Source organism: Lasioglossum baleicum, chromosome 10 (genome assembly GCF_051020765.1).
Source record: "Lasioglossum baleicum chromosome 10, iyLasBale1, whole genome shotgun sequence".
NCBI lineage: Eukaryota > Metazoa > Arthropoda > Insecta > Hymenoptera > Halictidae > Lasioglossum > Lasioglossum baleicum.
Genome location: NC_134938.1, coordinates 14,764,050 through 14,776,501, shown reverse-complemented (window position 1 = coordinate 14,776,501; position 12,452 = coordinate 14,764,050). Strand labels below are relative to the sequence as shown.

The 12,452-nt window shown below is 35.8% G+C and overlaps 2 protein-coding genes across 5 annotated transcripts; one reads left to right on the top strand and one right to left on the bottom strand.

Annotated features, from left to right (window-relative positions):
- The first annotated feature begins 85 nt into the window (after positions 1-85).
- Aif (Apoptosis inducing factor) lies at positions 86-5,603 on the top strand. 3 transcript variants are annotated; one of them, XM_076431686.1, is made up of 14 exons: positions 809-861; positions 1,537-1,721; positions 2,180-2,281; positions 2,363-2,469; positions 2,623-2,680; positions 2,764-2,924; positions 2,998-3,128; positions 3,203-3,378; positions 3,560-3,751; positions 3,825-4,018; positions 4,298-4,550; positions 4,646-4,827; positions 5,090-5,335; positions 5,416-5,603. In XM_076431686.1, the coding sequence occupies exons 1-14, from the start codon at positions 824-826 to the stop codon at positions 5,485-5,487; spliced, it is 2,097 nt and encodes a 698-aa protein (XP_076287801.1). In that variant the 5' UTR covers positions 809-823; the 3' UTR covers positions 5,488-5,603. The 3 variants fall into 3 exon arrangements, with proteins under 3 accessions (XP_076287799.1, XP_076287801.1, XP_076287798.1); XM_076431684.1 differs by lacking the exon at positions 809-861 and adding an exon at positions 86-120 and having other exon boundaries at positions 2,180-2,469; XM_076431683.1 differs by having other exon boundaries at positions 2,180-2,469.
- LOC143212673 (protein broad-minded) lies at positions 5,444-12,389 on the bottom strand. Of its 2 annotated transcripts, XM_076431674.1 has the most exons (8): positions 10,627-12,389; positions 10,213-10,550; positions 8,001-8,197; positions 7,587-7,922; positions 7,188-7,507; positions 6,477-6,654; positions 6,125-6,340; positions 5,444-6,056 (listed from the first exon to the last, which is right to left on the bottom strand). In XM_076431674.1, the coding sequence occupies exons 1-8, from the start codon at positions 12,300-12,302 to the stop codon at positions 5,946-5,948; spliced, it is 3,372 nt and encodes a 1,123-aa protein (XP_076287789.1). In that variant the 5' UTR covers positions 12,303-12,389; the 3' UTR covers positions 5,444-5,945. The 2 variants fall into 2 exon arrangements, with proteins under 2 accessions (XP_076287789.1, XP_076287790.1); XM_076431675.1 differs by lacking the exon at positions 5,444-6,056 and having other exon boundaries at positions 6,211-6,343.
- Positions 12,390-12,452: the final 63 nt, after the last annotated feature.

Below are 12,452 nucleotides of genomic sequence, written 5' to 3'. Positions count from 1 at the left end.
CTGGCCGTACGTCCCTTGGCTTTCGGTACTGCCGTGTACCTGAAGACATCTGTGCAGTTCGTCACCGAGTGACCCAGTGACACACATTTCGAAGCAGCAAATGGATTTACGGCTGAATACGTGAGTTTTTAATTCAATCAGTTTCTGCTTCTTCTCTTTTTTTACGATTATCTCGTAAACTAAAGCCGATTGCCAAAAAGTCTAAAGAGAAATGTTGTTCAGAATCATGGTCTTGACAACGTATCCAAAGCGCATCGAAATCGGAGAGGGTTCACATTATCGAGAAACTCTTGTTCGTTGCGATGTCGCGGCGTACCACCGACACTCGCTTGCCGGCGCGGCGTGGCGCGCCGGGCCAGGGCGCGCTCTGATTGGTCCGTGTTTTTCGTTAATAACTCCTAAACAAAGCCGCAGTTGACATTGGTGCAAAGGAAAATGTCTCTTAGAATGGTCTCAGGAACCACCCCCTTTCGGGATTTTCACGAATTTTGGGACACCCTGTATATATATATTTACACTGTACCCTGAAACAGTAGTGTCCTCTATAATAAAATCCGTAAAATTACAAAATATACCGTTGATTCATTTTGAAATATACTAGAATTCTATAAGCGACGATAGCAATATGTTTTAAACTAATAAAGACAGATTTCAAGGAATACGGCATACGTGACTGTACGTGACCAGAGTGACATTGTCTCCCATGAAAGGTGTTGTGTTGTGACTCATTGTTGTCCACCTTGGCGGGCTTGTCGAATCTTATATGTATAAATATATAGGAACCGCAATACATATATTCGATGTTGTGTATACGCGCATATATATGTTCGAATGTTCTTTGTTCAACAAAAAACATACGAAGTAGAAGATTTAACATAATGTGATTACATATTAGTCTCTCTCTCGTACATATAGGTTTACAATTTCTTAAATTCCAGCAAAATTGTCCAACTATGTTAACTTTAAAAATATGATTTGATATAACAGATATATATTCAGTAAGTGCACGATGTTAAACACTCGTACTCAAGATAAAATATTCATTTTCGTTTACTGCACTAAAAACTTGTTAGAGCTTTCTATTTCAAAATATCCATAGATGTACCTCTTTATTTTGATGCATTCTACGAACAAGATTTTATAGAAAACTCTATTTAGAAATATTTTCTTTGATTTGTCTGTTTGTTAAATGTGCTCTAACCTATATTTATAAAATTGAATAACACGTTTTAGAATAATTTGAAGCAGGGTAAATTTCTGTTGATATATATACTGGATGATCGTGCACGTGTATCATTGTATCCAGAATTTGAATTGGAATGAATCTGCGCCATTTTTAGCGCCCAATTTGCGCAGCTGTCATTCGTTATCAATGTGTGTTGTTAGTACAGATTTTAAAAAATTTCTACGTTTTTTAACGTCGTGCGAAAAATTTCTAATTAAGTAGTCGAAAATTAATGATTCGTAGATAAACTATAGCACGATTACAAAAGAAATTAGGTAATGGAGTGTCTTGTGTCAATTGTATGTGTCCAGAAAACTGTACAGCGACTTCCAGTCGTATGCATGGTCAACAGAGCCGGCCGTACGCGCCATCACCATATTGCATAAGGCCAAAATTGGCTCGTTAAAAATGTTAAGTTGTGGCAGAATTGTCGGACGATTACCAAAACTTACAAGACATTCACCCGTTAGTCATTTTGGCCCTTTCAAATATCTTGGTAAATATCTACGTATTTCGTTTTAGTACTTCAATCGAAAACCATACTTTAATTTTCGGAACTTTAGACACATCGTTCGCTCAATTTACGATTAATTGCCTGTACTACTCTAACGTGATTCTATTAAATGACAGAATGTTATTACAAATATATACGCGAACACAAGTATAGCTGATATTTTTCATTAATATCTTTTGAAAGTTCAGCGAGGTGTGTCCGATTCGAAGTGTACACCACGCGATGTAACCCCAAAATTTCTATACCGATATTAAATACGTACTGGGAATCTAAAATGTATCTGTATTACAAATTTATATAATTTAATTCAAAGATTATATTCAGTTAGTTTTGAAGTAGTAGTACATCGAAGGAAGTATATATAATTAATAATCATTCTATTTCTAATAATACTGTTTTAATGTTATAATTGTTATTTTAAACGTCTTATTACTTTTTAGGAATTATCAATAATAATTTATGGTACAGTAACAATGTTAGTGATAAGAAAACGTACAAGTCTCCAGGCACTACTATAAAACCTGAAGAATGTGTACCCGAAAGTAGGTATTCAGAACCAAAGAGAAACGTCCCTTCTTGCGAATCTTATCCTAATGCATCTTGTCCACCGTCTTGTTATGAAGTTTGCGGTAAACCACCGGATTCAGGGAAGTGCCAAGATAAACCACCGTCGCCACCCTATTGGAAGATATTGGCAGCTTTACTTATAGCAGGAGTTACAATATACGCGGTATAACATTATGCGTTATTTAATAATTATTTTATTTTATTCATCTTTCTATTATCCGCGTCTGGAGTCTTTTCTCTCTAGACATGGACGATACAATGTTTTTATAGTCATATTTCTGTTCTTTTCGTTTCTTTCAACGTCTCTATTCTGTAGATATCTTCTACGTTATCTTCCACAAAGAAATCTGAATCTCGAAAGGATGTAAGTACGAGTAAGTTGAGCTAAGTTTGTTTATTTCGTCTATTAAGAAACACAGGGAATAGTAATTAATCATTTGTTATTCTAAATATTTAGAAAAGAAGGATGGAAGAAGACATAGAAGATCCTTGGAAAAAGTGAAATCACCACCCGATTCCTCTTCGATTCCCAAAGAAGTACCTTACCTTTTAATAGGCGGTGGAACTGCTGCATTTTCTGCATTTAGATCAATTAAATCTAGAGACCCTAAAGCTAAGGTGCGCGATAGAGGTCTTTCTCTGGTATTTCATGCTTTCGGAACAGTTGAATAATTAAACGATTGCTTTGTAGGTGTTAGTGGTAATGGAAGAGAATGGTTTTCCTTACATGAGACCGCCGTTATCGAAAGAACTTTGGTACAATACGGACAGGAACGCGAGCTCGCAGTTACTTTTTACCCAATGGAACGGAACGCAACGAAGGTATTTCCTCAATAATTATTTATGCATCTGAACATCGATTTTCCGACTTCTACTGCTGATTTATTGCGTTGCAGTATATTTTACGAACCAAACGAGTTTTACGCAAATGTCAACAATTTAGTACAATCTGATAAAGGCGGTGTAGCTGTCGCCGCAGGTTGGAAAGTTACAAAAATTGATGTTCAAAATAAAACCGTGACACTCGAAGATGGTTCCGAAGTAAAATATGATAAATGTCTTATCGCAACTGGTAAGTATGTGCATACGTTCCCTTCGCATACAAAGTACATGCTAAGTCTTAGTGACTTGGCCAAGCTGTAACTTTGCTGCGATTGAAACTAAAAACAACGAAACAGTCTTTATCTTCGTCTGGTCGCGCGAGATGGTAGAATCATTTCAGATGAACACTTTTAATTTCAATGTTCTTTCAGGTGCCACACCGAAGCAACTTCCTGTCTTTGAATCGATCGAGGATGAACTTAAAGATAAAATTATAACATTTAGAACAAAAGAAGATTTTCTTGACTTGGAAGACAGTGTACATAATGCTAAGCATAAACATATAGTAATAGTTGGAGGTGGATTTCTTGGGTCAGAACTCGCTTGCTCGTTAGCTCGTAATTGTATGTTTATGATCTTTTAATCGGATAATCGCTTAATATAATTGAATATTTACGATTGTACGTTTTTATACAGTGCCGCAAGACAAAACCGTATATCAAATATATAAGGAGAAGTTTATAATGGATCAAGTATTACCGCAATATTTAAGCGAATGGGCAACAAAGAAAGCGATAGTAGAAGGTGTTCGATGCATTTCTAGTTCCGAAGTTGTAGATTATTCCTATAAGAATGGAAAATTGTCGCTCATTCTTTCCGGAGACCGTACTGTATGTGTTTCGCTTTCAAGCTGTTAAATATCGCACTGCGATTACGCGCAGGGTGATCACGCTGTTACTAGCTAGCGAAAAAGTAATACTGTTTTTGCAAGCAACGTAACGGCGTATGTAATTGCTTTTTGTTTGCACTATTTATTTTAGAAATGAAGATGACCTTTTTTTCAATTTTTTCAATGGAAAGCAAGGGAATGTTAGTAACGGTGTGAACACCCTGTATACGTATACCATGACAAACATTGATGTTATGTATTTTTTCATTTGAACGGATAGATCGATGCCGATCAAGTAATTGTAGCGGTAGGTGTTGAGCCAAACACTGGTTTGGCAGAAGTTTCGCATTTAGAAACAGATCCTGACATAGGTGGATTTCTTGTAAACGCAGAGTTGGAAGCAAGAAGCAACCTTTGGGTTGCCGGAGATGCTGCTTGTTTCTACGATATTAGACTTGGTCGAAGAAGAGTGGAACATCATGATCACGCTGTAGTTTCGGGAAGATTAGCAGGAGAAAATATGACTGGTGCAAGTAGGTTGAAATTCGTAAAATATATCACGTCTCCAGCATCGCAGAAACTCTTTCGAAGAAACGGATATAGATATGACAATTTTTCTTTTCGCTAGGGAAGCCGTATCTGCATCAGTCAATGTTTTGGTCGGACTTGGGAACAGAAGTTGGTTACGAGGCCGTTGGCATTGTAGATTCGTCGTTACCAACTGTAGGAGTTTTTGCAAAATCATCGGATTCGAACAGCTCAACACCAGTTTCGAATTCAAATGGAACCGTACAGTCTCTGCAGAAGAAGGTAACAAGCAGACGTGTGCGAGAACCCGAAAATGTCAAGTCGGGACGAGTCGAGAAATTGATTCGCTATCGGGATGGGTTTCGAGAATCCGAAAATTTTCAGGAATTCGATTCACCCCAACACTCCCGACCCGATATCTTCCCGACTATTGGGTAACCGACATTTTTTCGGGTTCTTGCACACCTTTAGTAATAAGCGAAACATTCATTTCGAAGTTGTTCTATGTTCTCGAGATTTTTATGTCTATATTTTTATCATTCAGACATTGAATTCAGCAAAAAGTTCTGTAAAATCTGAATTAGTGACACAAATGGAAAAACCCAACGAGCAAGAAGAGAGTTCAACCGAGGTTGATAAACCAGAATGTGATGATTCCAAATTAACGACAGAGGAGAAACCTAAGAAACACGATGATTTTGAGAAAGGTGTTATTTTTTATTTAAGGGACGACATTGTGGTCGGAATTGTTCTTTGGAATCTTTTCAACCGGATGTCCGTTGCTAGGCAGGTGCGTGAATAGAAAAATAAGTTTTACGGAATATAAAAACTATAAGAACCAAGATATAATTTTGTACGTATGTTGCACAGGTTCTTGCTAGGGGTACAAAATACGATGATTTAAATGAAGTAGCAAAACTGTTCGCTATACACGATAATTGATTCCGTAGACACAAAAATGATGATGAGTACGTGGCAACAATGTGTCATTAATGTATATAATGTTATTTATCCACTCATTTTGGATCATTTTTATGAATAAAAAGATCTACAACCGATATGTTATTCCTGAATTTAAAAGGTACGACCAGTATAAATATTGCACATATTAAGTACAAACTATTTCCAAAAGGGAACCATAGAAAAATGCAATTATATAGCCATTCGGATACGTTTATTGCGACATTTCCATTTTTTATTAGTTACCGAATTACAGTTTAATGCTGATTGTTATTGTACATATAACGCACATGTAAACAGAGCATTTAACGGAGCGTATTTTGTAAAACGATGTCATGAAAACATATGTAATACGAATGATATATGTAACAATAGACTTTTAATAATTTCTAATGCGAACTGATTTCGTTCTGTCAACTATTTACATATCCATGTCTCACCTAATGAATTAAAGTTTTAACTGACAGTTTCGGTAAAATCTTGTTTCCGTATCTTTTATCTAACGTATCCATAAATCTGATGTAATTATGAGATTGATAATCGTCTAAAACCTGGGTACAAGAAATTATATTTGTTTATACACGTTTCGATATTTATAGTTGCACGAGTTTATACGTACCATGTGTTCGGGCCACATTTTTCCACTTGTCATGTGTTGCATTATCGTGTTTTGACAATAATGTAGGAGCGATGCACAATAATATATCATATAATCGGGTGAATGCAATATACAAATAGCAAAAAAATGTAGAATTTGAGTCCAGGGAATTATACCCCAAAAGCACTGAGCAATCATTAAGTTGCACATCAAGGACCAACTAATACCGGAGGTACTCTACTTTAGAGAATAAATTAATTAATCAAATGGTCGGTTACATGTTCAAGCAATGCTAGCATAAATTCTGAAATTCTGTGTATCGTTGGACTGCGGATTTTATTGATTTATTTTGCATAAAAAGTCTAATTATTACCTTAAGCGCAAACTTGACGTGTGGAAGCTCATTACTAACGATAGATTCCAAAAGCTGCATAAATATGAATTGAGTGGTACATTCCTCCTGAATATTTTTATCCACGACTTTTCCCAAATTTGGCCACAAAAATACAATTACCGGGAATTTCATTAATTGCGTGACAAACACTTTACATCTGCAATCAGTTATCACGCGCATAAATATAGTATCTTAAAATAGCTGAAAAGGTCGATGATGATTCACAATGTTCTAAGCGCAATGTCATTATAATGCTGACAAAGTTTTCAATCTGAGACCTGCCAATGATGATGCACGACTAGCTAGAGTTTCCCTGTTTTCTTTATTGATATTAGCAATTCCAAAATTGCTCTTGAAATATTTTTTGCGATTACTCGCAAATGTATTTCGATAGAGCTACTGGATTTCGTTAATAAGGGGTATATTCGCGGTCAGCTGAGGCATTCGTTTAAAGCGCGCAAGCTTCTTTTACTAATTATCATTAATAAATAAAGTCAATGTATGATCTGTCTCGTATGAAACAACTGTAAAAACGGTGGTTTCTCAGATACAAAATTATCCATCAACGTCTGTCCAAATATCATCGATTTTCGACGTTCTTTTAAAATTATACTAGGTCAGAACGATGTGCAGAAACATGTAAGCAACCTTGATTAAAATATTCAGATTTGTAAAATGATTAATACATACTTTTCTACATCCCCTTCGCAAATAATAAATACTGTTGCTAGAAACCAATCGAATCCATCAAATTTCTTTGGTTTCTCGTACCGTATAAATGCGTAACATTCGCTAATAAATTCTTGTAATTTCTTTTTCATTTCGGCGGTATTTTTTAAAATATCGTTCTGTTCTGCATAATACAGAGCTAAGTTGATCCCGTGTATCTCCTCTGCAAACCAAAAATCAGTATTCGCTGCGTCGCTTTCTTGCCATTGGAAATTTTCTACCCATTCCGCGGTAGGAATCGCTTTGTGCATCTGATCTAACAATTGTATTAACGTAGTGTTCTACAAGAATGAGGAGCACATTCAGTTCTAATTTTTTGTTATAAAATTTCGAATACGAATTTGAAATCCATCGAACCACCTTTATCATGTCCGACGACGATTTATAGGCACCTCTAGCTTCTTCGATCCAATCACTGTCTAATAATCCACGTGTATTTTCTTTAAGCAAACAATCTAATTCTGTACTGTCGTCATATTCCGAGGAACTATAGTGTACATCCAATTTTGGAGTTGGTAATATCGATACGTCATATTCCTCCAATTTGCTTTGTTCTTCCTCGTCTTCGAGTCTCAAAAAATTCGCTTTGGATATAATTTTGTGTCGTATTAAAGTATATTCATCGACAATTCCTGTTTCTGTATCCGTATTTTCAAGTCCTTCTGAATTCGAGTTTTGAAGTTCTAATAAAATATTCTAAAAACGTTAATATTATTGACGAACGTAAAAGGAATAATCTTTTTCTGTTTCAAAATACATTCTACATACTAATACCTGAAAGTTTAGTAGCTCTATTAAATATACCCGAATATTTAGATTCCAAATTACAGTCAACAATGATAACAGTCCTAGATAATGATAAGTAGAACTCGGATTTATCGCATTTTTAAAAAGTTCAAACAAGTTAACCGGATAATTTTGTTCTTCGTTGCTGCACAGATCTTTTACATTGGTCATAAAGGCTGAAAAACCTATACACACATATTTAAATATTTAAATCATTATTATAATATACACTACTCAAAAGAATTCAGGGGTCACTTGTGCGAACCCGAAAAATTGGTCCCACTTTACGTGATCATAACTCCGTCAAAAATTGCCATATCGATATCGTTAAACAATGGTTTGAAAGCCTGAAACCTCTAGTTTCAGATGCTCTGTTTCAAATTCTTACTATTTTGGTTTTTTACAAAGTTATAGCGAGATGAGGACAACATTGACGGTTAACAAAAATTTTGTGCAACTTTGGAACATCACACGGGGAGCAACAAATTTTTTTGAAAAATCGCGTTAATATCATTTGGAAGGGCTATCTTTCCTGTGTAAATTGTGTGGTTGTTGAATATTGTGCGATTTTCTTTATTCGAGTTATTCAACATTGAAGTTAATACATATAGGCTTTTTAACTTTAACTGGCTCCAGAAAGCGAAAAAACTATCGTAGAAAGTTGTGCAAAAATGCAATAGAAAGAGCGTTTCTTTCTCTTCAAGCCACTCTTTTTGTTTTTTCAATTTCATGAACATTTCGATATACCAGGTGTTTCTGAAAATATGCTTAAAAAATGCACAATTTCCATTTTTCCTTTAACTCGCTATATCTCGGCGAGAAATGATCATAATACCATAATCCGAACGTCAGATTGAAGCAGAGATTCTGCCGATTCGATTGAGTACCCCATAAACTCTAAGAAATTAGCGCGCCACGCACACGGCTGCCTGACATCTCTGAATCCGCTACCGCCGTGCCGGCCCACAGTGGAAAATGTGGACCAAACTCGATTAAAAATGAAAGAACTTTCGATAAAAATGAGGTAGAGCGATGAATTTTTTTTTTAACATGCTATATATCATTTCCCGTAGATTTTTTCACGCTGAATTCAAATCTGGTCTCAAAACTTGAAATCAGCGTGAAAAAATCTACGGGAAATGATATATAGCATGTAAAAAAATATTTTTCCGCGCGTGGTACTGGAGAAACCACATTTTCTTGAAATTCTACATGTTTAACGAATTTTCTCAACGTTAAAAAACATTCGTACCATAATCTCTCTATTTTTCCCATATTCTGCAAAGTTTCAGCTTTAATTTTTTAAAAAAATTCATCGCTCTACCTCATTTCTATCGAAAGTTCTTTAATTTTGTATCGAGTTTGGTCCACTGTAAGCCGGCGCAGCGTATTCAGAGATGTCAGGCAGCCGCTGTACGTGGCGCGCTAATTTCTGCGAAGCACTAACTTCAAATACAGCTGCAGTAGGTAAAAAATTGTCGCAGCGAGTTCAGGGGGTACTCGATCAAATCGGCAGAATCTCTGCTTCAATCTGACGTTCGGATTATGGTATTATGATCATTTCTCGCCGAGATATAGCGAGTTAAAGGAAAAATGGAAATTGTGCATTTTTTAAGCATATTTTCAGAAACACCTGGTATATCGAAATGTTCATGAAATTGAAAAAACAAAAAGAGTGGCTTGAAGAGAAAGAAACGCTCTTTCTATTGCATTTTTGCACAACTTTCTACGATAGTTTTTTCGCTTTCTGGAGCCAGTTAAAGTTAAAAAGCCTATATGTATTAACTTCAATGTTGAATAACTCGAATAAAGAAAATCGCACAATATTCAACAACCACACAATTTACACAGGAAAGATAGCCCTTCCAAATGATATTAACGCGATTTATCAAAAAAATTTGTTGCTCCCGTGTAATGTTCAAAAGTTGCACAAAATTTTTGTTAACCGTCAATGTTGTCCTCATCTCGCTATAACTTTGTAAAAAACCAAAATAGCAAGAATTTGAAACAGAGCATCTGAAACTAGAGGTTTCAGGCTTTCAAACCATTGTTTAACGATATCGATACGGCAATTATTGACGGAGATATGATCACGTAAAATGGGAGCAATTTTTGGGATTCGCACAAGTGATCCCTGAATTCTTTTGAGGAGTGTATATTCAATCTAAATGAACGGACACACCTACACCATTATCCTTACATTTGAAATTCAGAGAGAAGAAAGCGAGTATATGTAAAAAGGTGTGGATACTTTTGTGATCCCACGGATCATCGAGATAATGTATGTCTTCCAATATTTGACAAGTTTCCGAAAGTAAAGTTGACAAAATATGGGGTGCAAGATTCGCAAGCGTGTTATATCCCAAATGGAAAAATGCAGCAACCGTCACAAAATTGACCACTTCCATCGATGTCCATGACATTCTTAAGGGTGCGATACATCCTGCGATTAGTTCGTGGAACACTGACGATTCTTGAATAAGCGCTTTCAATCCCAACGGTATAGATACCATTTTCAGTAATAATGATATGATAGCGCTAAAAATAAAATGGTTTTATACTATTGTATCTCGTTGACAATTGAAATCTAAAAAAGAAAATAGCAGCTATATACCTATTTATCTGTTGAACTTTATTTTCATTTTCGAAATAGGATGTATCCAGCTTACTGTAAAAATGCGACACAGCAGGATAGAACTCCTTTTCTATTTTATATTGTAGAATTTCATACGCGTCGAATACATCGAATAATTTTTCTAGTACTTTAAACAACTTGAGCAGATATTCATTGTTCATTATAGAAAAAGGTTGTTTCAACATATTCGATGCTATTACCGTGATATACATAGCAGGACACTTGGAAACATTACTTTCAAAATTGACCGTGTGCTCTTTGCATTCGGAGATAAGAAATAACGAACCATCTGTTGTGTCCAGCATGTGTAAGATAATATTTAACGTATGCGGCCATATTTTTATATTATTTTCGGATAACGAAGGCAAATGACATAACGCAAGATGATAAAACTCGTGAATGTACAAAATTGTCGGCTGATCTAGAATAATTTGCAAAGCATAACAAGAGACGTCGTACACGCCATTTAATGTATCGATAGATAATTTATTTAGAGCTTTCAGAGAAGCAGTTAGAAAGTCGGTAATTCGAAATGTCGTTTCGAAAATAGTTTCATCTAAAAGTTTTCTGCCTCCCTCGTAAGTACAAAGTTGCGACACAAAGCATAGGCAATGTAGATAAGTTACTGTGTCTATTGTGTTTCCATTAATGATTACTTCCATTGGCTCGTCGCAAATCGAAATCGACACAAAATGAGGAGGATCCTCCAATCCCTTCATCACATGACTCATTATATTTTGCATGATACTCGGCGATTTGCCTAATGCCATTAGAAACAATCTTCTGGTAGCAAGACTGACAATCCACTTTTTACTCCAATTAGCGCACGGGTCCAATATAGAAATAATATTCAATATGTTTAATGTCTTAGATTGGACTACGTTACCGAAATCATGCGTGCTAAGGAACGTCATAAATTCTTCCACCAACTCTTCCGTCGATTTATCAGGATTTCGTACAGATTTCAGTCTTTCTTCGTGGTATTGGAGTATCAAGCGTATTATACGAAATACTCTTTCGTGCAGGAAGAACTTAAAATTAATTCCAATAACTAGAGTAGGTAATACTTCGAATGTTTTCTGAGAATCGTATTGAGCGGTAAAGGCAACCAGTAAATTTTTATACACATCGTGCGATTGCAAACACGTTAGCAGTTTCGCATGGACTTGTAAACTGGCTTCGAAAATCGGTCTGTTTTCATCCACGAGGCTGTCTAGCAGTGCCTTTTTAAGCGAACCCCATACTGGATTGTTATTTACATTCGACAGATAATTTTTTAATAAAACTTCATAAGCGGCTAATCTGACGTGAGTAGGCTTATCGTTGCTGATTTTGTCAACAATAATATTATAGTATTCATCGTTGTTCAGTGGAGAATTCCAATCTTCGCTTGTTTGATCGCTCAGATAAGAAAGAGATGACTGTGGCCGTGATTCGGAAAACAATGTCGACGATGATCTTGAAGCAGATTGTTCGACAAGCGTAGCTCTCATGGAACTTAGCAAAGCAGACATTTCTCTCGAATGTATGATTTCTTGGATAATATTGGTACATTCCATATCCTCTTCCAATCCTTTCTGTATCTTCGTTTCAAACTCTTTTTTCAGACACTTTTTCATCCACTTCTGGATATTCGGAGAAATATTATGTTCCATACTTAAGAAACGATTAAGATATATTTACAAAATTGCAACGACGATGGTCGTGCGAACTCCGAACGCGTATATATATACATTCTTATGTTTTCATTTCGTTTCTATGACTACCAGTCAGGATAGATACAGGTACTGTAGACTGTAGAGCAG